At 38.0% G+C, this 27694-nt stretch overlaps 1 protein-coding gene across 4 annotated transcripts in view; it reads left to right on the forward strand.

Moving 5' to 3' along the window:
• Positions 1-27694, forward strand: part of UBE3A (ubiquitin protein ligase E3A) — a 45192-nt gene that overhangs the window by 13643 nt on the left and 3855 nt on the right. Inside the window, exons 3-11 of one of the 4 annotated variants that reach the window (XM_060769802.2) lie at positions 532-670; positions 3051-3214; positions 4328-4442; positions 13635-13679; positions 15407-15717; positions 19892-21150; positions 24804-24948; positions 25734-25939; positions 27407-27571. In XM_060769802.2, the coding sequence (XP_060625785.1) occupies positions 4423-4442; positions 13635-13679; positions 15407-15717; positions 19892-21150; positions 24804-24948; positions 25734-25939; positions 27407-27571 (2151 nt within the window). In that variant the 5' untranslated portion in view covers positions 532-670; positions 3051-3214; positions 4328-4422. The remainder of the gene's footprint in view (positions 1-531; positions 671-3050; positions 3215-4327; positions 4443-13634; positions 13680-15406; positions 15718-19891; positions 21151-24803; positions 24949-25733; positions 25940-27406; positions 27572-27694) is intronic. The other 3 variants (XM_060769803.2, XM_060769800.2, XM_060769801.2) reach the window with 3 other exon arrangements.

The following is a 27694-nucleotide window of genomic DNA, read 5'->3' on the forward strand; positions in this document are numbered from 1 at the left end:
ACAGAATACAAATTAATTCAGCCTTTGTTTTTATCTTAGCTGCTGAATGAACTTTCACTGTGCATAATGGATTGATAAGTCCTGACAGTCCATCTGGCGTATTTCCTGCTCCAATACCATATTTTTGTCTATTGGTTAAATATCATGAGAATTACGGTTGCCACTAGCTTAAGTGTTTTAATGGTCTACTTTCACAGCTTATGTTCAGTTTTGGTTTAGCTTCATGTGCACAAGAAGCACACAAAAGCCCCTCAAACAAGCAGATGTTTAAATTGCAGTATGACACCATCATGATTAAAGTTGATATAAAATACATGACAAAATTAACACATTCATGCTGTGTAAGGTTTTTAAATACATAACATTGTAGTATTTTGGTGTTTTATTTAGATTTTATATTAGTGTGTTACTTTTCAGTAAAACTTCATTTTAAACATTTTGAAGTTCTACCCAGTTTAACAGATTAGTTTAGGTACAAGAAAAGAGGAGATGCTCAAATCGAAACAGTTAAGTTTTTCCTCCTCTTCATAGCTGCCTGAATCCAGAAGTCTGTGTGTACTGTGAATATTGAAATCTTCTGTGTGTGGAAGTATTGCTTCCAGCCTGCTCATAAACAAAGAGAACATAAAGGACACAGAAGAATATCTAGTCCAGCATCCTGTAATCCTCAGTGAGTAACCAGCTGTTTGTGGGAAGGCCATAAATATGACAAGGCAGTAGCCTTCTCCTGCTGTTGCAAACTGCTACTTATACTGGGCATCATGTATACATCATGGTTAGTAGTACCTGGCAGCTTTATTTAATGATAATTTGTGTGCAGGTTAAGTATCCATTATCTAAAATGCTTGAGACCAGAAGTATTACAGATTTCAGGTTTTGTTTTTTTTACTTTGGAGTACCTTTATTTGCATAAACATATGTAAAGAGTCTCAGTACAAGATTCATTTATGTTTCATATATACCTTGTACACATAGCCGGAAGGTAGTTTTTGCAATATTGGTAATAATTTTGTACATGAAGTAAAGTTTTTGTACATTCAAACACCAGAAAGCAAATATGTTACTTCAACCTTCCATGTGGACAATTTTGGATTTTATGAGTATTTTAGATTTTTGAATTAGAGATAAGGATTTCTCAACCTGTAATACACTTTTGAAACAGTCTGATTTGAGGGGCTTTGTTGTATCTTATGGAAGCAATGGCGAGAACAAAAAGCCAATACTAAAATTAGACTTTATTTAAAATAAAAATTATTGAAGTCTATTGTTGTTATTATTATTACCACTCTCACTACTAATACTTATATCCAACTTTTATCTCTTAATTGAGATGCAAAGCATACAAAAGATGAAGTCTTGGTGAATTTAACCCCAAAAATGTCTGTATCAGATGTGGTGTTTTCACAAGCACCAGTAATCAGTTCTGGTCAGATTTCTGAACTTCAAGTAGCAGCCAGTGACTGCTCAGCTCCTCTTGCACTCATGGTATCTCTGGGCCAGCCTACCTGCTTTCTGTCCAGAAAATTTCTCTCAGACTTAAGATGGATCACAATAATAGATGTCAGCTGTACATGTATTTCCTTGAAAGTTTCAGTCTCAAATGTTTACCATGTGTAAAAAGTGTAAAATATTATACTTTTTTATTTTCATAAAATAAGAAGATTCCTAACTGTATTCCTGGATAAAGAGTTCAGACATGTAAACATTTTGGAAAATGGTAGATGATAGAATATGAAGTAGGTTGGCTTTTGCTAGAAGCGAATGAAGAAGAAAATGAAATCTATTAACCAAGAAACACTAGCCATTTTGAGTTTCTTTGCTAGATTTCATTGGACCTTAAAGACATCACATTTTACACATAGACAGCAGTCAGAGAACAATGACAAGGACTGTAAATTGGTAATCACTATGAAAAAATAACTTTGTGTATCCTTTAAGTAACTGAAGAAGATTCATTTGAGAAAATCCCTGTGTTGAAAATGAGAGACAAAAACTTAAAATATTGTGTAGCCTTTGGTAATTGATGAAACAGAATTGAAGAAAGCACCTTTTGGTTTACTGTGGAGAACTCAGTCTCCCCACCCCCAGTTTGGTGGATCTTGACTTCCATTTGGTAGACCAAATGGGTAGTTGAGTAATCAATCAGGATGGATTTGTACATATTTTGGTGATCTGCGTAGATTCTATGTTTAACATTAACAGCAAACTATATTATTACTGTTTATTAAAAACACTTCATTTGCTTAAATTGAGATAGCTTCAGAAAAAGATGGGAATAGATATTTGAAGGCATTTTGAGCTCAGTTCTGATACAGAAAAAAATTACTGGGCTAAACTTTGATTTGTAGTTGGTTTTAATTTATATACTGTGAAATTCTATTTAAGAAAACACATGTGTTTCCCCTAAGCCCGAAGGCTGTGTATTACTAAATAAATTTTATAATAACACCAAGAAACTTTGTTATGATTCATGCCACACAAGGCAATATGCTTGTGAGATAAGATTCCAGCAGTGATGAAGTCTTGGGAATTTGCCCTCTTTTTTCAATGGAGTAAAGTAGCTTCATTTCATTTAGCAAAAGTATGAATCCATGGACACTTTGACCAATATTCACATAAATGTGAGGATTGACAAGCTTCAGTTGTCAGGGATTGGTGATATTCATTCAGTAGGTGTCCTGTTCTTTTCCAGTAGCTCTTCGTTTCTGCTGTTTTGCTGCTGCTCCATTATCCTGCAAAATCTGATATTCCAGTGCCTTCTACAACATTTGAAATAGTTGCACATGTAACATTAAAAAGATATGCTGATTATCATAATTAAATCTTAAATTAAACTGAACAAATCCAAACTGTGGAGCACCAGTAACTTAGATTTTCTCACTTTTCTCAAATTAGAAGTTTCTAATTTTCAAAATGCTTTAAGGTAGTTTTGAAACCATGACATGAAAAATGAGTGGGCTTTTAAATGCTAAAGATAAGAGTTTTGTAAATAGACACAGTTAGGATCAGACAATAGAAGTAGGTTAAGACATTAACTGCTTCCGTTTCAGCAATGGAAGTTTTCAGCTGGAGAGCAGAAAGCCAATGGGTGGCCTCGGGGTGCTGTGGGTACGAGTGTTGCTGAATAATCACAGGTTGACAACGACATGACAGAGTAGAAGATCAGCCTTACATCTTATACCAGTGAAGCCAGATCACAGGAAACAATTGAAAGGTAAAACATTTGAAACAGATGTCTCAATTACAAATAGGGATACTGAAGAGATATGACCAAACATGTACATTGCATCATTTACTTGTATTTTTCCTAGTTAGCTTAATTGAGTGATATTGTGAAAAACATTGGCAATCAAACTTAATCATGGTAGTAAAAGGGAAGTCTGTGACACATTTAATGGAAGCAACTGAAGTTCCCACAAATCATACATTTAGCAGAAAGATGTATCCAGTTACAGTTCTCCTATCAAGATGTATTTGCAAGTTAGATTAATACTCTCAGCATATACCTAAGATGCCTCAAATGTACACTTAAAATGTGATATTTGAAGTGATACTAAGCAAGGTGCATTGTGACAGGTACTTTCTGAGATGGAGCCATATTAGCCATTAGGGGGATCTCCATTAAGCTTAGGATCTTTGTAGATGGTTTGTAGCAGTAGTATAAAAACACATTCTTTACACAAATAAAACTTGACCCATCCTCCTGTCATAAAAGAGCAGTATATGTAAAAGATCAAATACCATTGCCACAAAATTCTTCCAATCATTGCTTTAGCAGATTGTATTTAGCAAAATACACCGTGGTAAGATTATCTGCCAAGAACATATCCTTGCAATTCCTTATTGTTCCAAGCTGGCACATAAATAATGCACCTGTTAACAATTTTCAGTATTATGGTTGGGCTGCTGGTGTCCTTTAGGTACGTTGAGGTCTTGATTGTTTAGGGTTATAACCCGCACCTTAAATTGATTCTAAAGAGCAATAGAGAACAGATTCAGTATTGAATCATTATTGTAAAATACTCTCTGTCATCTCCATCAGAAAACATTTACCACAGCCATCAATAGATAAAAAGCACATATAGCTACAGGCACAGTAAAGTTCTCTGGCTACAAAAGGCCCAAGTTGTCATTCCCATGGCTGAATACAGTTTGCTGTCTCTTGCTATTTCAGTTTTCCTTGGTGAGATAAAAGGTAGATAGAAGTGCTTGATACATTACAAAAGTATGTTAGCATATTTGTTACAATTAGTTGACATATAACTTAAAATATGTCCTTAAGGAAATTTAACTAAGCATATATTTATTTATTTATTTATTTATTTAGCACTATTAAGCCTATGGTTGGCCTAGCAGAAGACAACTGGCGAGGATCTGTTTTTAATCAACGGCACAAAATTGTGATCACCCCAATGTCACCGAATGGCCACAGCTTGTAAGAGGTAAATGTGAAGATCATTATTGATTTTGAAAAAAATAAGTGTTTCAGTGAACATAATGTTTGGGGTATTTGTGTTTTTTCCCAGAATTGTTGCTTAGTAGAGATTGCCTCTAGTCCAATAAATGCCAAAACTGACAATGATTTTGTTTTAACTTCATCTTACCTTATTAGAAACAGGCTCATAGCTTTCAGAAGAAATAATTATGTTCAAGAAACCTAGTAATGTTGCTTAGTACAACAGATTTGCATACTTTTGCTTTTTCTCTCATGAAGAATTGCAGTGGAAGTTTGCGGAATAGAGAAATTGCTCCAAGGGTTGTTGGAAGTGAGCCACCATTTGAAATTGCTAGTTCATGCTGCAGTTTTCAGATTTTTGTGTGTGTAGTGACTACATTTTCTGCAGTGGAATTGAGAACTGAAAACAAAATGTGCAATGAAATACTATCAAATAAATACAAACCTTTGTGAATGTTAGGGTTTTATACAACATATTGATCACTTCATAGTTCTGCAGCATTTCTATAAACATTAATTTTGAAATCATATTTTACATTGAAAAACTTCGGTTTAAACGACAGGCATTCTTGATTCTGTTGAATAAAAGTTTTAACACAGAATTTTCAATTTTTCAGCAATTTTATTTTTAAAAGCTGTTCTGTACTTCAGAGTTTCTGGAACTATATGGACATAGTTTGTTACTGCCTAGTGACATGCACAATTATCATTGCTAACAGGGCTTTAGTATTTAGTATTACACCTGAGCTGCTACTTGGGAATGTCAATATAAAGGAGTGGCAAAATACTGAGTCATCTGAAAACAGTGATTTTTAAGAAGCACTTAACATGCAAATATACAATATGGTAAAACAAAAAAAATCAAATATCCATAATAGGGAATACCTTTATTAGATCAGCCCAGCCTCCCTTTCAGAGCTGCAGAGTCTGGGAATGGTCAGGCAGAATTACTTGTCCTGCCTTCCCACTAAATGTCTCTGATAATACTGAGTTTGACAAACATGCTTTCTTCAAAGATCTTGAAACCTAGGTAGGTTCACAGCCGGGACTCAGGCCTAGAGCTTTATGGGTGAAAATACAGTACTTTGAGGGTGAAGCTGCTGTAACAAGCCTCTATTATTAATCTTCAAGTTTTTGGATTAGCAAGAGTTTCTAAACACTCTTTGCAGGCAGCCCCATGTCAAGAATGTTACAGTACTTCAAACAGAATCTAACAGAGGCATATGTCACAGTTGCCAGGCAAAGTTGGTACACCGTTTTAATTGGGTAAGTGTGCTCCTAGCCATTGCCAGAACCTGAACATAGAAGGTCAAGATTTGATTCCCAGAGAAACACCCAATTTGTGAACTCTTGTCCACTCTTGCGTTCAGTTTATTCAGATTGACTAATTCAGTTTTAAAAGAATTAGTAATGTTAATTAGAGTTTGTAATATCAGTACAGTCATGTAAATCTATATATATAAATTTGTTAGGGGCATCCAACGAGGAAACAAAACTCAAAAAACCCCCAACGAAACTTAACCAAAATCCCTGTGCCCATAACACAACCCACAAGGTACAAACATATCTACTCAAAATGAAAAACAACACAACAACACACTCACAAAACGGCAAAACAACAAAACTCAAAAATCCCCCAACGAAACTTAACCAAAATCCCCGTACCCATAACACAACCCACAAGGTATAAACATATCTACTCAAAATGAAAAACAACACAACAACACACTCACAAAATGGCAAAACAACAAAACTCAAAAATCCCCCAACGAAACTTAACTAAAATCCCCGTGCCCATAACATAACCCACAAGGTACAAACATACCTACTCAAAATGAAAAACAACACAACAACACACTCACAAAATGGCAAAACAACTGAGCATGCGCATTGGCGCCCAGCCGCAAGTTCCATCGCGCGCGCACATGGCCTTCCGGCCAACGTTCCCTCTGCAGAAACCATGCCCACTCCAAGCCCCGCCGCGCCGCTTCCCGCACACACACCCCCCCTGCCGCACACACACACGCAACCCCACGCTCCATCACTCCCCCCGCCGCCGCACACACACACGCAACCCCACGCTCCATCACTCCCCCCACCGCCACACACACACGCAACCCCACTCCCTCCGCCGCCGCACACACACACGCAACCCCACTCCCGCCGCCGCCGCACACACACACGCAACCCCAGGCTCCATCACTCCCCCCGCCGCTGCACACACACACGCAACCCCACGCTCCATCACTCCCCTGCCCCAATCTTACCTCCTTTTACTTCAGGCCACCTCCAAACCCCACCCCGCCCCTTCCCACCCTGTCAAAATCTAGGAAAGACAGGAATGAAGGAAAGAAGGAAGAAAGAGAAAGGGGGTAAAGAAAAAGGGGGAAGGAAGGAAAGTTAGAGGAAGAAGAAAAGGAAAGAAAAGGAAAGATGGAAGGAAAGAAAAGAGAGACAGCAGAAGAGAAAGAAAAAGGGGGAAGGAAGGAAAGAGATAGAGAAAGAAGAGGAGAAGGAAAGATGGGAAGGAAGGAAGGAAGGAAGGAAGGAAGGAGGGAGGGAGGGAGGGAGGGAGGGAGGGAGGGAGGGAGGGAAAGAAGGAGAGAAAGAGGGAAGGTTGGCCACAGCAACGCGTGGCGGGTAAAGGTTGTTATTTCTATTATTATTATTATGCTATTGTTCCTATGAGACCCTTTTAGGGGGAATGGGAGAGGTGTCAGGTCCCAGAGGCAATGCATTGCATTACTGTTATTGTTATGATGGTGGTGAAATAAAAGGAAATAAAAAGTGAAAGAAGGAAGCAAACAGGGAGGGAAGAAAGGCAAAGGAAGAAAGGGGGAGGGAATGAAGGAAAGAGAGAAGGGTGAAACCAAGTAGTGAAAGAAAGAAAGAGGTAGAGAAGGAAGAAAGGAGAGAAAGGGGGAGGAAAAGGGGGAAGGAATAGGTAGGGACCTCTCTTGCATAATAGTCCAGATATCTACCTCAACTTTGATAAGTTTTACTATAGGCCACAGCAACGCGTGGCAGGGCACAGCTAGTAAACTATAATCGAAGCTGTTTCCATTACAAAGTGTATTATACAGGAGAGCATTTTCAGTTTATTACAGTTCATTACGTTCATACTGAGTAGAAAAGACAGTGACCATTGATCTTTCAGTAATATCGTAGGTGCCCAGATTGATACACGAGCTTCTGTCACTACACTAGTACCAGTGACCAAAGAGGTTCTCTTGCAAATCCTGCGACAACAAACCAAGGATGAGCATGCAGCACTGCCTAGTTTGGATGAAGTCAGCAAAGCCATCAGCCAACTAAAAAATAACAAAACCAGTGGACCTGATGGGATCCCTACTGAAATTTTTAAAGAGGGTGGAATGGAGCTGACACAACAACTTCACCAGCTCATTGAAACAGTGTGGGCAACTGAAAAAAATCCCTGCAGACTTCAAGGGCGCCATCATCATCACCCTTTCCTGAAAGGGGGAAGAACAGACTGTAGAAACTTATTTTCTAACCTCTGTTGGAAAATCTTCACAAGAATCCTTGAGAAGGTTGAATGATGCTGACACCTGGCACCTGTGAATTGACAGCAGTTAGTTTTATCTACTGTTGTTTTAAAATTGTATTGTTTTGATTTTAATATGTGCTGACAGGGGGTTGTTGTTAAAATTTTATGTGACTTGTTTTATACTTTTGTACAGTTTTTACCAGTTGTATGTTATATGTGCACCCTGGTGTGCTTAGTAAGCCGCCCCAAGTCCATTTGGGGAGATGATGGCAGGATATAAATAAAGTATTATTATTATTATTATTATTATCCTTGCAAACTGCCTTGCAAACTGCCTTTTTCAGAAGACATCTTCCTGGAATCCCAGGATGGCTTCCGGCCCTCCAGGGGAACAGTGGATATGATCTTCATTGCATGACAGCTCCAAGAAAAATGCAGGAAACAAAAGCAACCTCTGTATATGGCAATCATTGATCTTGCAGAGGCATTCAACACAGTGAATCGCAGTGCTTTCTGAACCATCCTCCTAAAAATCAAATGCCCTGATAAATTCATAAATATCCTGCAGCTCCTCCATTATGTCATGATAGCAACAGTCTTGGGCAACAATGGCTCTCAAATTGACCCATTTAAGGTGGAATCAGGTGACAGACAGGGATGTGTTATTGCCCCAACCTTCTTTTCCTTCTCCATCGCTATGATACTGCACCTTGTTGATGGGAAACTTTCTACCAGCGTGGAAATCATATATTGGACCAGTGGCAAGCTATTTAACCTCAGCAGACTGAAGGCCAAAACCAAGGTAACAACAACATCTGTTACCAAACTCCACTATGTTGATAATAATGTAGTCTGTATTCAGTCAGTAGAAGAGCTACATGCCACTATAAACACCTTTGCAGAAGCATACAGAAAACTTGGCTTCTTACTGAACATCGAGAAAACCAAAGTGCTTTTTCAGGAAGCACCAGCCAATCTCTCCGCAATGTCAGAAATACAGCTTAATGGTGTAACATTAGAACATGTTGACCATTTCCATTACCTTGACAGCCACCTCTCCACAAAAGTCAGCCTCGACACTGAAATGCAACACTGTCTGAGCTCTTCGAGTGCAGCAGTTTTTCAAATTAAACGAGAGTGTTTGAGGATCAGGACATTCATAAGGATACCAAGATACTTGTTTATAAAGCTAATGTCCTCCTAACCCTGTCAGATGCCTTTGAAACATGGACCATCTACAGATGTCACATTCAACTTCTGAAATGATTCCATCAATGTTGCCTCCGAAAATCCTGCAAATTTCTTGGGAAGATAGGTGGACAGATGTCAGCATACTGGAAGAAGCAAAGACCTCCAGCATTGAAGCAATGCTCCTCTGCCATCAACTTCACTGGACTGGCCACATTGTGCAAATGCCCAATCACTCTCTCCCAAAGCAGTTAGTATACTCTCAACTCAAGAATGGAAAATGAAATGTTCGTGGACAGAAAAAGAGATTTAAAGATGGGCTTAAAGCTAACCTTAAAAACTGTGGCATAGACACCGAGAACTGGGAAGCCCTGGCCCTCGAGCATTCAAACTGGAGGCCAGCTGTTACCAAAACTGCTGTAGAATTCAAAGAGTCACAAAAGGAGGGTGAAAGGGAGAAACATGTCAAGAGGAAGGCAAGTCAAGCCAATCCTGATCGGGACAGCCTTTCATCTGGAAATCAATGTTCTTGCTGCAAAATAATGTGCAGATCAAAAATAGGTATCTACAGTCACCTACAGGCCCACCACCAAGACCCGTGGAATGAGTGATAGCCTATGATGGCCACGAGTGATAGCCTATGATAATGACACCAGCACCTACTTCATGGTAGTTGCCATCAATTTATTACACATTTATTGCAGATATATAAACATCACTCGTTTATATATAACTAGCTGTGCCCTGCCACGCGTTGCTGTGGCCTATAGTAAAACTTATCAAAGTTGAGGTAGATATCTGGACTATTATGAAAGAGAGGTACCTACCTATTCCTTCCCCCTTTCTCTCCTTTCTTCCTTCTCTACCTCTTTCTTTCTTTCCTTCTTTCACTACTTGGTTTCATCCTTTTCTCTTTCCTTCATTCCCTCCCCCTTTCTTCCTTTGCCTTTCTTCCCTCCCTGTTTGCTTCCTTCTTTCGCTTTTTATTTCCTTTTATTTCACCACCATCATAACAATAACAATAATGCAATGCATTGCCTCCGGGACCTGACACCTCTCCCATTCCCCCTAAAAGTGTCTCATAGGAATAATAGCATCATAATAATCATAGAAATAACAACCTTTACCCGCCACGCATTGCTGTGACCAACCTTCCCTCTTTCTCTCCTTCTTTCCCTCCTTCCTTCCTTCCCTCCCATCTTTCCTTCTCCTCTTCCTTCTCTATCTCCTTCCTTCCCCCTTTTTCTTTCTCTTCTGGCCTCTTTCCTTCCTTCTCTCTTTCCTTCTTTCCTTCCCTCCCTCTTTCTCTACATCTTTCCCCTTCCTTCACTCCCTCTTTCCTTCCTTCATTCCCTTTTTTCTTTCCTTCTCTCCTTCCTTCCCCCTTTTTCTTTCTCTTCTGGTCTCTTTTCTTCCTTCTCTCTTTCCTTCTTTCCTTCCCTCCCTCTTTCTCTACATCTTCCTCCTTCCTTCACTCCCTCTTTCCTTCTTTCATTCCCTTTTTTCTTTCCTTCTCTCCTTCCTTCCTTCCCCCTTTTTCTTTCCCTCCCTCTGTCTCTCATTTCTTGCGGTGGGGTTTGGAGGTGGCGTGAAGTAAAAGGAGGTAAGATTGGGGCAGGCGAGTGATGGAGCGTGAGGTTGTGTGTGTGTGTGCGGCAGCGGGGGGAGTGATGGAGCGTGGGGTTGCGTGTGTGTGTGCGGCAGCGGGGGGGAGTGGGGTTGCGCGTGTGTGTGTGGCGGTGGGGGAGAGATGGAGCGTGGGGTTGCGTGTGTGTGTGCGGCGGGGGGAGTGATGGAGCGTGGGGTTGTGTGTGTGCGTGCGGTGGGGGTGTGTGTGTGCGGGAAGCGGCGCGGCGGGGCTTGGAGTGGGCATGGCTTCCGCAGAGGGAACTGTGTGCGCGCGCCAGGGAACTTGCGGCTGGGCACCAATGCGCATGCTCAGTTGTTTTGCCGTTTTGTGAGTGTGTTGTTGTGTTGTTTTTCATTTTGAGTAGATATGTTTGTACCTTATGGGTTGTGTTATGGGCATGGGAATTTTGGTTAAGTTTCGTTGGGGGGTTTGTGAGTTTTGTTGATTTGCCGTTTTGTGAGTGTGTTGTTGTGTTGTTTTTCATTTTGAGTAGATATGTTTGTACCTTGTGGGTTGTGTTATGGGCATGGCAATTTTGGTTAAGTTTCGTTGGTTTTTTTTGAGTTTTGTTGTTTTGCCGTTTTGTGAGTGTGTTGTTGTGTTGTTTTTCATTTTGAGTAGATATGTTTGTACCTTGTGGGTTGTGTTATGGGCATGGCAATTTTGGTTAAGTTTCGTTGGGGGTTTTTGAGTTTTGTTGTTTTGCCGTTTTGTGAGTGTGTTGTTGTGTTGTTTTTCATTTTGAGTAGATATGTTTGTACCTTGTGGGTTGTGTTATGGGCATGGCAATTTTGGTTAAGTTTCGTTGGGGGTTTTTGAGTTTTGTTGTTTTGCTGTTTTGTGAGTGTGTTGTTGTGTTGTTTTTCATTTTGAGTAGATATGTTTGTACCTTGTGGGTTGTGTTATGGGCATGGCAATTTTGGTTAAGTTTCGTTGGGTTTTTTTGAGTTTTGTTGTTTTGCCGTTTTGTGAGTGTGTTGTTGTGTTGTTTTTCATTTTGAGTAGATATGTTTGTACCTTGTGGGTTGTGTTATGGGCATGGCAATTTTGGTACAGTTTCGTTGGGGGGTTTTTGAGTTTTGTTTCCTCGTTGGATGCCCCTAACAAATTTATATATATAGATTAGCAGAAATAATTGGGACACATTTTATATCCTGCTTCCTTGGTTTGCACAAGAGCCTTCAATCTCACTTTATATTCCCCTAATACTTTTATATAATTAATTTAGAATTTGAATTTGCTACTTAAACAATCTTTGGCCCAGTTTTATTTTTTCCAGGAGTTTATTTAGATTTTGGCCCCTTCCACACAGCTGTATAAAATTCACATTGAAGTGGATTATATGGCAGTCTGGATTCAGATAACCCACTTCAAAGCACATAATTTGGATTATCAGATTTGATATTCTGGGTTATATCAATATGAGAAAGGGCCCTTATAGGCTGTCCCATCATGATATTTTGGAGCAGCCAATGAAAGCAACCCAGCAAAATATATGATAAATCATATTTAAAAATTGAAAATTATAACTTTCCTGCTTCTTAGCAGGGGGTTGGACTGGATGGCCCACAAGGTCTCTTCCAACTCTGATTCTATGAAAATCCCTACACACTTTAATCATGTCGTCCTGATCTTCAAAGGTACACAGACAAATAATATGCTAGAATAAAACTCATTTCTGTGATCTGTCAGGTTCACGTAAATCATAATTTATCCAACTGTCTCATTATTCAGCTATCTAGCTTCTTGGCTTGATCAAAATGGTAAATGGTAATGAAAAACTCTGTGGTTGTACCACTAATGGAAGCACCCGTGTATATACAGTATAAAACTGCACTGTAGCTTACATCTGAACCTGCTTAATGAGGGAGTTATAATTGTAAACATAATATAATCATATACAGGTTGAGTACCCCTTATCCAAAATACTTGGGATACGAAGTACTTTGGATTTTGAATTTTAATAGATTTAGGGTAGTCAGTGTTGATCAGTTTGGTTATATAGAAAATCACATTTAGTCCATCTAGACCAGATATCCTCAAATCTTTTAACCAGAAAGCTGGTTCACAGGTCCTCAGATGGTTGGGAGGGCCAGATCATGGTTTGAAGAAAAAAATGAACGAATTCTCTTATTTGTAGTGCAAAACAACATGAAAGAACAATATTTAAAATGAAGAACAATTTTAACCAAGAAACGTTCCAGTATTTTTAATAGGAAGTATGGCTCTGCGTTTGGCTGATGAGATAGCCAAGTTAGTTAGAATTGTTGTTGTTGTTGTTGTTGTTGTTGTTGTTGTGTGCTTTCAAGTCGTTTCAGACTTTTGGCAACTCTAAGTAAGTCTAAAGTTTAGGATGGGCGGGGACAGGTGAGTGTAGGTCTTAGTTTGAGGACCCCTGATCTAGATCATTTTTTGGAATTTTTCGGAATTTTAAAAAACAATCAGAACATAAAACATATTTACAAAAAATAAATTCAAAACGTTTGGAAAATGGGAGCCCCCGAACTTTTATTTTTTTATTAGATTTTTATTTATTAATAGTGCAATAGTGTTTATTACCTTTGACTCTCAAATTCATGGATAACAGATAAAAACAGATATTTTTATTTTTCTCTTCAAATGTTATTTTTCTTAAAGCTATTTCTCTGATAGGGTTGCTTGATTCATAGATGTGAATAATAGAATGTGATGTGTACTTCACTAATTGTTGTCTGCAACAGTAAAATACTTCCATTTGAAATTGGTGGGACTGCCTTCTAGAAAGACATTTATGGCAAATTGACATCACCCAGTATACAGATATAAAACATTTCCCTTATGTGAACACTTAAATTCATATTTATACCTTTCAGATCACCAGGAGAACCTCACTCTGAAACAATTGAAGCTAGCCGAATGTAAGTATAACTGGAATCTCAAGGTATTGCATTTGCAGTATTCTGTGTTAAATCCCAATGCAATATCAGGGTTGCATTGTCGCAGTACTTTAACAACCACCTTTAAGTTGTACTTTAGGTACATTATTGAGGATTCTGACTACATGGCAAATCATCTAGAATTTACCATATTCACAATTCTCATCTTCTGTGAATATTGTGGGGTTTGACTTTTTTATTTCTAATAGAGGTTAGCACAGAATAATGTCTTAGTAATATTTTGATGGCATACTATTGACATTTGTCAAGATACTAATTTACACATACAGTAGACACACAGTTTAACAGAGCCCAGGGAAATTGTTAGATGCCCGGTCCATGTAGTTTCTGGTTGCTTGAGAAATAGTATAATTACTATTAATTAGAGGCTTAAATAATACTATACCCCATAATATACTGTACCATAAACCCTGAATTGACCTGATATTAATATTGAAATAGTAATTAAAAGCAAATTAAGATAAAAATGAACTTAACTTAATGTAACACAGTTGAATTTTACTCAGAAAGAAGCTTGATTGGCTATGACAGCAGTTGTGATTACAGTAGATGGGTAGAGATACAAATTGCCCTAATGAAATAAACCAGGCACACAATTCTGTCTTCATAGCTCAGTTTCTTGTTTCTATGATTTAAAAAAAATGTGTTGCTGCAGTTAATTGAAAGGAGGAATTAAAAACATTCTTAAAGCAGAGAGAAAAACACTTGTAACTAAAAGAAATTTTGTGGAGATGATTGCACAAGTCTAACACTTAAAGGTTGTTTTATTTCTGTGGGTTTTTTTTTTTAAAAAAGCATATACTTACTAGCATGACTAATACCAAATAACATTCTGTTATCATGGAATTTCCCTTCCATGTAAATACTGTTACATGACCATGTTGCAAAGATCTGCATGGAGATGTTTCATTTAAGCATTTGTTTTCTTAGCATGGTACACTCTATACTTTGAGAAATCAATTTTTATTAAATAATTTATTTGGAATTATCCCTTGTAAGAGAATTATAGGCCCTTTTATCTTGATTTAAAAATTGGAATCATCCCAGGAATAATTGGTCTATCTTTTATTTGAGAAATTATTTTTAGTTGCTGTCAGAATAGCACCGGTTTTGAGATTTTTTTTTCTAGCCAATTGAGTTGAAGCGTTAAGTAAAAGCCAATTTAAATTCACAAATGTGTCCTTCAATAATAATTTTGTAAAGTTAAAAGAATACACTCTTTTTATCTCTAAGATATTGCATCCACTGTGGGTCTGAACTTGGTGTATCCAAGAATAGGTCAAATGTGAAATAAGAGCTTGGCATACCCAGTTACTGAATGACTTCAAATAAAAATATGATTACAAATGATGTTGTCTTAGCTAAGTACTTTTGTCTTCAAATATTTAAAGGATTCCTACTGAAATGACATTGCATTACTCATTTAGCTTGTATAAGATCTAACCGATCGGATTTTTAAATTTTTTAGATATAATACATTCATAAACTGGCAGACTAGGTTACACAGTCATAAATGAATTATTTTATGGATAGTTTTAACAGGTGCATCTTACCTTTCAGGATCTCCTGATGTATAATAGCTCTCAATTGGAGAGTGATTATTTCAGAGCCTCACTAATCTGTGCTGTGCTGATTTGAATGAGCTTGTATACGATTTCTTGTGCTTACTGTTTGAATGTCTGGTACAGGAAGCGAGCAGCTGCAAAGCATCTAATAGAACGCTACTACCATCAGTTAACTGAGGGCTGTGGAAATGAAGCCTGCACAAATGAATTTTGTGCTTCCTGTCCAACTTTTCTTCGTATGGATAACAATGCAGCAGCCATTAAAGCCCTCGAGCTTTATAAGATTAATGCAAAACTCTGTGATCCTCATCCCTCCAAGAAAGGAACAAGCTCGGCTTATCTAGAAAACAATTCCAAAGGTGCCCATAACAACTCTTGCACTGACAGGAAAATGAACAAGAAGGAAATTCAAGGCCCAAGAGATGATTTTAAAGGTAAGTCATAACAGAAATTCTAGAAAGAGGGCAGCATTGTTTAGATTTGGATTTAAATAATGAAGAAACAACTGCTGGAGTAGTTGAGTTGCCGTCTTCTGTTAAATGTCATTGTTGAAAAGGTCTTGGAAATTGTGTCCATGGTTTCAAATATAAATGAAAAAATAAAACTTGATGCCCTTTTATGAGGGCTTCCATCATTTGAAAAGAGAAATGTCAGAAGGGAGTCTTGTATGACAGATAGCATCATGTAACGCCATCTTGGCCCTTCATTAGTAGTTGGGATTCTTGCAGATGGCAACAAAATTGGCAAGATAGACTCTCTGAACTTGTAGAGTGATTTTTGAGGGGAAAAAAATCTTGGCATGGATGTAATATTTTTGTCTGTTGATTTCTTTGAATTAAAACCAATTTCTTCAGACCTAAAAAGTTTTTAAATGTGCACAGGTGAATTGGCTAGCTCTTACCAAAGGGAGTAGTAATCATACAGTCCTCCAGACATTGTCGGGCAGCATGCAGCAACAGCTGTAGTGAACATATTCAATAGGAAAGAATGCAGAGATCTGCAATCCTTTGGAAGGTCGCATGATCTCCATTCCTTCTCTACCAGTGTCTGAAAGCATATTCCACTTGCTATTTTCCATTTTAATCACTCTGCCACTATTCAGTATTGTCTAATTTATTTTATTTTAAAATGAGGCAAGTTGTAGGTTTTTTCTAGAAGTTGCCTTAGCAATTCCATCTATCCCAAGTATTTTCAGTTGAAACAATCCTGGCTTCCCAGGTTTCAAGCCAGATTGTTTCTAGCCTGCCCCGAGATCCCAGATATTCTGCAGAAGTCTTCCATTTAATACTAACAAAATTTGACTTGGCATAGCTCTCAAAATCAGAAGACACCACCGTGTTCAGTGTAGATGTGTAGAACTTCCAGAAATTCTGAAATTTGGAGGGGGGGGGGGGGAGACTTTTCAAGAAAAAATATGATTATATTACTTTAATCACATATAATCTATTGTATACATTAACATGATACTATTATGCATTTTGTATGGTAGAACATGATTAATTTTGGTATGTTAAAAGTATAGTTCGGTCAAGTAATATTTACAAACTCTATTCTGCTTCTTTCAAATGAAGCCATGTGATCCTTAACTGTAAAGATGGGGGGGGGGGTGCATTTGCCATTTTATCAAGAGCATGCAAAAAACAAAAAACCCTCATAAGATGCCATTTACATTAATAAAACAAGAAATGTATTTTATCTTGTTTTTCATAATGTCAAGCAGACGTAAAGCATTTATTCTTCTAAAAAACTGAGAAAATCATTCCAAAATCAGAATTGTAATGAGATACTATACACAATCCTACATGAAAGTCTGCCCATTCTATCTAAAAGCTTCCTACAAATATATGAATAGCTTGTCTTTAAAATATCTTATTCTAAAAGAAAATGTTACCCCCCCCCCCCCCCCCACACACACACAAAATCATTTTCCCTATTTAAAAATTCTGAATCTTTCTGAGCTTTATTCTGGGTCTACCATCTCTGATGTATGATAGTATGCTGACAAAAAAGGATTTATCATACGTATGATTGCTCATGTAGTTGCTGTGGTACTCTTGTTGCATTATGGGTAGAAAGTGCTGTGGTGACCTTTTCAATAAGAAAAAGGATGGCAAGAATGTGGATCTGCAGTTCCAATGATCTATATATATAAATTTGTTAGGGGCATCCAACGAGGAAACAAAACTCAAAAAACCCCCAACGAAACTGTACCAAAATTGCCATGCCCATAACACAACCCACAAGGTACAAACATATCTACTCAAAATGAAAAACAACACAACAACACACTCACAAAACGGCAAAACAACAAAACTCAAAAAACCCCAACGAAACTTAACCAAAATTGCCATGCCCATAACACAACCCACAAGGTACAAACATATCTACTCAAAATGAAAAACAACACAACAACACACTCACAAAACGGCAAAACAACAAAACTCAAAAAACCCCAACGAAACTTAACCAAAATTGCCATGCCCATAACACAACCCACAAGGTACAAACATATCTACTCAAAATGAAAAACAACACAACAACACACTCACAAAACGGCAAAACAACAAAACTCAAAAAACCCCAACGAAACTTAACCAAAATTGCCATGCCCATAACACAACCCACAAGGTACAAACATATCTACTCAAAATGAAAAACAACACAACAACACACTCACAAAACGGCAAAACAACAAAACTCAAAAAAAACCAACGAAACTTAACCAAAATTGCCATGCCCATAACACAACCCACAAGGTACAAACATATCTACTCAAAATGAAAAACAACACAACAACACACTCACAAAACAGCAAAACAACAAAACTCAAAAACCCCCAACGAAACTTAACCAAAATTGCCATGCCCATAACACAACCCACAAGGTACAAACATATCTACTCAAAATGAAAAACAACACAACAACACACTCACAAAACGGCAAAACAACAAAACTCAAAAAAAACCAACGAAACTTAACCAAAATTGCCATGCCCATAACACAACCCACAAGGTACAAACATATCTACTCAAAATGAAAAACAACACAACAACACACTCACAAAACGGCAAATCAACAAAACTCACAAACCCCCCAACGAAACTTAACCAAAATTCCCATGCCCATAACACAACCCATAAGGTACAAACATATCTACTCAAAATGAAAAACAACACAACAACACACTCACAAAACGGCAAAACAACTGAGCATGCGCATTGGTGCCCAGCCGCAAGTTCCCTGGCGCGCGCACACAGTTCCCTCTGCGGAAGCCATGCCCACTCCAAGCCCCGCCGCGCCGCTTCCCGCACACACACACCCCCACCGCACGCACACACACAACCCCACGCTCCATCACTCCCCCCGCCGCACACACACACGCAACCCCACGCTCCATCTCTCCCCCACCGCCACACACACACGCGCAACCCCACTCCCCCCCGCTGCCGCACACACACACGCAACCCCACGCTCCATCACTCCCCCCGCTGCCGCACACACACACACAACCTCACGCTCCATCACTCGCCTGCCCCAATCTTACCTCCTTTTACTTCACGCCACCTCCAAACCCCACCGCAAGAAATGAGAGACAGAGGGAGGGAAAGAAAAAGGGGGAAGGAAGGAAGGAGAGAAGGAAAGAAAAAAGGGAATGAAAGAAGGAAAGAGGGAGTGAAGGAAGGAGGAAGATGTAGAGAAAGAGGGAGGGAAGGAAAGAAGGAAAGAGAGAAGGAAGAAAAGAGACCAGAAGAGAAAGAAAAAGGGGGAAGGAAGGAGAGAAGGAAAGAAAAAAGGGAATGAAGGAAGGAAAGAGGGAGTGAAGGAAGGGGAAAGATGTAGAGAAAGAGGGAGGGAAGGAAAGAAGGAAAGAGAGAAGGAAGGAAAGAGGCCAGAAGAGAAAGAAAAAGGGGGAAGGAAGGAGATAGAGAAGGAAGAGGAGAAGGAAAGATGGGAGGGAAGGAAGGAAGGAGGGAAAGAAGGAGAGAAAGAGGGAAGGTTGGTCACAGCAATGCGTGGCGGGTAAAGGTTGTTATTTCTATGATTATTATGATGCTATTATTCCTATGAGACCCTTTTAGGGGGAATGGGAGAGGTGTCAGGTCCCGGAGGCAATGCATTGCATTATTGTTATTGTTATGATGGTGGTGAAATAAAAGGAAATAAAAAGCGAAAGAAGGAAACAAACAGGGAGGGAAGAAAGGCAAAGGAAGAAAGGGGGAGGGAATGAAGGAAAGAGAAAAGGATGAAACCAAGTAGTGAAAGAAGGAAAGAAAGAAAGAGGTAGAGAAGGAAGAAAGGAGAGAAAGGGGGAAGGAATAGGTAGGTACCTCTCTTTCATAATAGTCCAGATATCTACCTCAACTTTGATAAGTTTTACTATAGGCCACAGCAACGCGTGGCAGGGCACAGCTAGTATATTTATATAGCTAAGAGTGCATGCTCCATTTGTTTCTATTTGCTGCCACCCTTCAAGTAGCATATAACAGCATTAATATTGTTATATGCTACTTGAAAACATGGTTAATAGTGGTTCTTTAAATGTCTTTTCTAAAGAGAAATACTTAACCTAAGTTCAAGGTTTTTCTGGTTTTGTCTCTTAATTTCTAGATGTGACTTTCTTAACAGAAGAAAAAGTATATGAAATTCTTGAACTATGTAGGGAAAAAGAGGACTACTCTCCTTTAATCCGAGTCATTGGCAGAGTATTTTCTAGTGCTGAAGCATTGGTACAAAGTTTTCGAAAAGCCAAGCAACATACTAAAGAAGAACTAAAGTCTCTTCAAGGAAAAGATGAAGATAAAGATGAAGATGAAAAGGAAAAGGCTGCATGTTCTTCTGCCATGGAAGAAGATGTTGTGGCCCCATCATCATCGTCATCATCATCAAGAATAGGTGATAATGCACAGGGGGACAACAACCTACAAAAATTAGGCCAAGATGAAGTCTCTGTAGACATTGATGCAGTTAGACGGGTCTACAATAGATTACTTTCTAATGAAAAAATAGAAACTGCCTTTTTAAATGCACTTGTGTACTTGTCACCCAATGTGGAATGTGACTTGACTTACCATAATGTGTACTCTCGAGATCCTAACTATCTCAACTTGTTTATTATTGTTATGGAAAATGGTAACCTTCATAGTCCTGAGTACCTGGAAATGGCATTGCCATTGTTTTGTAAAGCGATGAGTAAGCTACCCCTTGCAGCTCAAGCAAAACTGGTCAGATTGTGGTCAAAGTACAGTGCAGACCAGATTCGACGAATGATGGAAACATTTCAACAGCTTATTACTTACAAAGTCATAAGCAACGAATTCAACAGTCGTAATTTAGTGAATGATGATGATGCCATTGTTGCTGCTTCAAAGTGCTTAAAAATGGTTTACTATGCAAACGTAGTAGGAGGGGATGTGGACACAGATCACAATGAAGAGGAAGATGAAGAGCCTATTCCAGAATCCAGTGAGCTAACACTTCAAGAACTGCTAGGCGAGGAAAGAAGAAATAAAAAAGGGCCTCGGGTAGACCCACTGGAAACTGAACTTGGTGTAAAAACTATAGATTGCCGAAAACCACTTATCCCCTTTGAAGAGTTTATCAATGAACCACTGAATGATGTTTTGGAAATGGACAAAGATTATACATTCTTCAAGGTAGAAACAGAAAACAAATTCTCCTTTATGACGTGCCCCTTTATACTGAATGCTGTTACCAAGAACCTGGGATTGTATTATGACAACAGAATCCGTATGTACAGTGAACGACGTATTACGGTGCTCTACAGTTTAGTTCAAGGACAACAGCTAAATCCATATTTGCGACTCAAAGTGAGACGTGATCACATCATTGATGATGCACTTGTGCGGGTAAGTGATATTAAGATTGGGGGGAAATGTTGACTATTGCAGAAAAAAATATGAGAAACCACATGGGTTTCCTGGGTTTGTTCAAGATAAGCTATATCTGCTAAAATTATTGTAAAAACTATGTGTGATCACTGCCACTTTGTCACATTTTGAAGGATTACCATGGTACCCCCTTAAACATACTGTACTGAATATGAATTTTCTTTTTGCTGCAATCGAAGTAGTTCTCTAAACATTCTAATCTCTCAACAAATGTTTGTACACTGTTTAGATATGATCTATGTTGGTTTTTGGAAAAGGATCTTTGAAAAACATCTGGGTTTCTTAAAGTTCACCTTATGACTAAAAGGTCTTTAGCAGAAATACAAGTTCCATTGGCATTGTCTTTAATTTGACTAAGGTGCTCATCACACAACATTGTTATACTGCAATTGGCATGCATTAGTCTCATCTTTGCTTGGTGTACCACAGTTTTGTCATTGGAAATTGATTCTATTTCCAATTGAATACTCTGTTGATGATCTCCTATCCTACTGTGGTTTAGTAACCACTTTCAGATGTGGATGTCTCATTCTAATTCATAGCAATATTGGGAGCTCAATGGGCCTGTTGTGGGCGTGGTCTCATTGCTCCTTCCTTTGGGATTTCATGGAGATCTCTAACTGGGAAACACCAGCCTCCTTCCAAGTAGTTGGCCTTGGGGGACACCAGAATTCCCAAGAGTACCAAAAGAAACATTGTACATTCTTCAGTGTGTTTCTCTTTTTACCTTTTTTTAAATAAAAGGAACCAGTGAAATAGCATTGTTCCATTGTAATCCTATTAACAATAATGCCCAGTGTAACCAAGGGGTTCGGGAATTTTTTTAAGTAAGTAAAGTAATACATATGTCTAGTAGTTTAAAGAGTAGTATATTAAAGCAGAACTAAGCAAGTGTTAGTTCATGTGGAAATCAGAGTAGAAAATGGTAGAAGTAATGTAGTATGTGTTCATCTTCTCAATCTAGCAGTGACCATCTGTAGTTCGATAATAACATCATTATTTAAGCGTGTAGTTAAGCTTCCTTTTCAAAAGAAAAAATGGGAAGAAGGCAGAAAAAAAACATGGTGTAACTGGTATAGTCATTTGTCAAGTAGTCATTTTTCTTTGGTGAGAAAGGAAACACAGAAACTAAGGGTAGTTAAGAGTTAATGCAGTCATGTTGCAAAAGACTGCATTGCCATTCTGCTACCTTTCTGAGCAAGGAAAAGCAGTTTTCAAACAGAACAACCTGAAATCGCTGATCAGTGTGATAAGTTTCCAAGAATGATGATGGTATTATGGAAACTAAGGCGTCTGGAAGGCAGGCTCCGCCAAATGTCATTGTATGTGTTATTTCGTTAGAAACAGACACCTGCTTTCACGTGAACAAGCTGGCTTGGCACTGTTTTGGTGTTGAATGGCAGAAACATTGATAGGAAATACTACGAGTCGCTTTGTATTATTTATGCTAATAAAGTGGAGCATTGCATTTTATAAAATTGTATCTAAGATTCTTGTTTCTGAAATGTATTCTCTAGTTTGGCTCTGTTACATAGTTCGTTAGTTATCTGATGTTCTGTTCACAATATTTAATTTCTTTGATCAGCAGTGATTTCAGTGTGTACTATCAGATATTTTAAATTCTGTTCCAATAGTAAACAATTTATCTCTTTTATAGTAGACTTTTGTTAGGTTTCCTTTTTAAATTTAAATGTCTTACTTAGTAAGGATTTCAGTACAGTTGTTTGGTACATATTACATACCTTACTACATCAGCTACATACCCTTGAACAATTAACTTCTGCATTTATTGTGCAGCTACTTTATTGTCCTAAATACTGACCAGTCATCTTTATACATTTTAATGCTTATGTACCCATGGTTTGGCTCAATTGAGCAGACTTGGCACTTTTTGTTTCAAGTATACTTAAGAAAAAACTAATTGTATGAATTCTATAAACCTTGTTCATTCATAGAGGGGCAATCTTTCTTCAGAGCAAGGTCAGAAAAATATACAGGGATAGTGGAGAGCTAGATAGTTCCTTAAAGCATACAGATGATATTGTCTGTTTGGAATATTTTGCCTTATTCCTTTATTAGCATACAACTGCATTCCATACATCTCATATGTGTCTCACTTCAATAAAACTACTAATTGTAAAACAAATTCTAACAATTATCAGCCCATATTTCCTTAGTCCAGTCATATTGATGATTTAGCTTAATGACTTCATTTTGGGTAACTAAATCAAATGAAATAAGACGTGAGGAGGTTTGAGGGATTCAGGATGTGTATTCTAAAAGCTTAATTACCTTAAAGGCACCAAATCCCATATGATCTTCGAAGCTAAGCAGAACCGACTCTGGTTGGTACTTGGATGGATGAGTGTCAATGAATACTAGATGCTGTAGACCAGTGGTTCTCAACTTGTGGGTCCCCCGGTGTTTTGACCCACAACTTGCAGAAATCTCAGACAGTTTATCATCTATTAGGATTTCTGCGAGTTGAAGACCAAAACATCTGGGGACCCACAGGTTGAAAACCACTGTTCTGGGCTAAATTTCAGGGGATGGAATGGGCAGAACCATCTCTGAGTATTCTTTACCTAAGGAAACCCTGTGAAATTTACAGGATGCCCATAATGACTTGAAGACACATCAACACACAGTTTGACTGAGAAGCTTAAAATGCCTGGTCTACATGTGAATTTGAGAGTTGTAAATGCCTTGTGTATAGCCATGTTTACCTACAATTTCTGACAACTCTGTCAGTCAGCGGTTCTTCAGAATGTATGGATTGTTTTACATTGAGCTTAAGTTTTATAAAATTATTGTGTGTCCAAGCTGGAGGAACTGGGTAGAGAAATCTGCAACGGTGTGTAAGTGCTTACAACACTGATACAGGATTGTTATTAGTAGCAGAGGACAGCTGTACCCTCTTGTACTGTAAGCAAAGTAGAAATTGCACAGGAAGAAACTAAATGGAAAGACTTCTTGGTTGCAGTGGCACCAAGAACAACTTGTGAAGCTTCTTGCCATGTATTGTCTAGAATCTTCACCCATCCATAAGGTTCATCAGGAGGGTTGACAGTGTTAACATGCCACCTCCGCCCCACTTCTGACTTAGTCACACAATAGGATAAATTAATCACTGTGCCTGTCCCCCTCCCTGTGAACTTCATTATGTCCCCTGTTGGGTTCTTTAGTAGAGTATAAACATTTCTATGACAAGTTCTCATGGCTATTGTTCCTCTGAATCACTTATTACTAACTACTTTTGAAGATACATTAAAATATACTTGTAATCTAAAATACTGGCTCCACCACTGTCCTAGCTGTCTTCTTTATTATTGTTGCTTTGTGCCTTCAAACCTGTGTCATGAGGTTTTCCTGGCAGAATTTGTTCAACAAGATTTGCCTTTACCTTTCTCCGAGGCTAAGAATGTGCGAATTGGCCAAGCTCAGCCAATGGGTCTCCATTTCCAAGCAGGGATTCAAAACCTGTTCTCCAGAGTCCTAATCTAACGCCTAAACCGTTACCCCACACTAGCTCTCTCTTCTTTAATATAGACAATATTATTGTGATCTGCAGATGAAACACACTAAAGGAGTATTTTCTTTTCATCCAATAGTTAGAAATGATTGCCATGGAAAATCCAGCAGATTTGAAAAAACAATTGTATGTGGAATTCGAAGGAGAACAGGGAGTTGATGAAGGAGGAGTTTCCAAAGAGTTTTTTCAGCTAGTTGTAGAGGAAATCTTCAACCCCGATATTGGTATGTAACTAGCTCTCTATAGACTATGTGGATGGTTTGTCACTGCTTGTTAGTTCTACTTGCTTTTCCTCTGTGTTCCATTCTGTAATGTTTAAAGAATTTACATTTCTTGCTCACAGATTGCATACTAGATATGGTTGTTAAGGCTGCTGATTTGTGTATCTAAGGAATGTTTCTGCCTTAATTCTTTACTAGTATGTTTGTTTTGCTTTGTTGAGTATTAGTATTATGCTCCCGGGCTTTCTTCAGAATCTTAAGACTGTTCAGCAAAATCACACGGTCCTTCCTAGAGCTGCACACCACTTCAGCACACAGACATAAATTAGCTCTCAATGCATCAAAAATGTGTTTCACATTGGAAGCTTGCTCTACCAAAAATGTTTTTAAGAGACAGGAAACAAAATTGACATGAGTGAGTGAAATGTGCTTTTTTCCCTTGATACACACTTCCCAGTGTGCTTTTTGAAGCAGTAGGAAAGTTACGGGAAAGTTGTACTGGGTGACTTTCATGAGCTCATAGAATTGCTTCAAGGTACATGCAAAAGCCTTTGGTTGAGACGTGAGGTCACTGTTTATCTGAAGCCCTGTTAATTTAAAATGAATTTCAGAGGAAGGTGGTGATTTAATAACATGTGGCTTCTTTGTGAAGTACAGATGAAGCTACAGAATGTTTTCTCTGAATTGTTTGACCAATTTCATAGATTTCTCAACTGAAGCTTTCGTAATTCGAAACTGTTTTGCTGGATTTTTCTTAAATCAATAATGAATTATATCCATTTTTATAGGAATGTTCACATATGATGAAGCTACAAAATTGTTTTGGTTTAACCCATCCTCTTTTGAAACTGAGGGACAGTTTACACTGATTGGGATTGTATTGGGTCTGGCCATTTATAATAACTGCATTCTGGATGTCCATTTTCCAATGGTGGTCTACAGGAAATTAATGGGCAAAAAAGGAACTTTCCGTGATCTGGCAGACTCCCACCCTGTAAGTTGTAATTTTTTTTCTAACTTGGAATCTTTTATTTCAGTTTTATTTATTTTTCTGTTGACAACAAAGCAGCTTCTGAATGCTAAAACACATGTTTTCTCAGTGATTTCAGCCCTATAAATATTATAGCCTCTTGACTGTGACGAAGTTTAACTGGCAACTTTACAGCTCATGCTGTTATTGGCTACTCTGCTAATAGTAGCTCAGTTCTGTGAAAGTTCATGTAATATGGACTTTAGAATATCAGCACTGAGAAACACTTGTGTTTGCCTGTAAAGTGTAATGTTGTACACAGTGACAAATACTGAAGAAAACAGAATGGTTTTGTGTCCCAAAAAAATGCTAATCTCGCTACTAGACCTTTATATTGTTTCTGCACTATTAAGTTACCTATCAGGCTCTGAAGCCCAAATTCAGTACATTGATCAGTACAGAGAAACGTGGATAGACATAAGAAGCCTGAGTGATTTAATCTGTGTCTAAACTAGGGTCTCTTACATTTTCCACTTACCAATCCATTCTGAGAAAAAATTAGGTGACCTCAGATATACAGGTATATAAAATGGCTATTAAAATCAAACATATACTGATAAATCAGCACTTGCTAAACGGCTGATTTTCCTTTTTGGGGAGTACAGCTGACAGATATGTTGCTAACAGATTTGTGTAAATGGGTGGCAGTCATAAAGTTTCTGCTGCTGCCAAATTTTTGTGACCCCAACATTAAGTTAAGGCGATCCCATTTGCGGTTGAAATGCAGTTTTAGAAGCAGTCAGCTAGACACTCAAGTATGAATGTTAAATATGTAGATAATATGTGGAATTAAGCTCAAATGTTTAAAATAACATTACAGATTTATAGCTAAAATATATAGAAGATGATAATAAAAGATTCAGAGTTGGCTGTGATTGAGGATAATTAAGAGCAGCAATATTTTCAGTGAAATGTTACCAAGATAGAAATCTTTATCCATTCAAAAGTTTTCTTTTCTGTTACATAATACCTTTTATTTGCAATGTTTATTAAAATAAACAGAATTTCTTTCCTGTGTTTTTCTAAGAGAAATTACCTCCTGCTGCTTACAACTTTTAGACAGTGGTTTTATTATTTCCTGAGTTTGATCGCATAGAACTCTGAATAAGTTGAATGCAACTTTGGACAGTCAGAGCTGAACTAAATGTTACATATGTCATAGCATTTAGTAGTCTTACAACATGGTTCTTTAATTGGAAAAAGATAAAGGTAGTTTATGAAAAATTAATTTGATAAAAAGCAATAGTTAAAGAAACAGTAGGAAGACACTCTGTCCCCCTCTGCTTCTTCTTTGAACAAACTCACAGCCTCCTATAGTTGCATTTCATTTTAAAACAGGCCATTACTGGAATAGGTTTATCCATAGTGTGTTTCTATGGACTTGGCTCCTTTGCTTTCAATAATTATATAAAATATCTTTTTTCATTTTAGGTTCTCTATCAAAGCTTAAGAGATTTGTTGCAGTACGAAGGAAGTGTAGAAGATGATATGATGATAACTTTCCAAATATCTCATACAGATCTCTTTGGTAATCCAATGATGCATGATTTGAAGGAAAATGGAGATACAATCCCTATTACAAATGAGAACAGAAAGGTAATTTAATAGGGCGTGTTTCCAGTTGTGCTGTGATTAGTGGGGCACTTTTTAAAAACTTCAAAATAGAGAGATAAATCGAGGTAGTTTTGCCCTAATTATAAAATGAGATATCTTAATGGT

The sequence above is a fragment of the Anolis sagrei genome, chromosome 3 (assembly GCF_037176765.1).
Source record: "Anolis sagrei isolate rAnoSag1 chromosome 3, rAnoSag1.mat, whole genome shotgun sequence".
NCBI lineage: Eukaryota > Metazoa > Chordata > Lepidosauria > Squamata > Dactyloidae > Anolis > Anolis sagrei.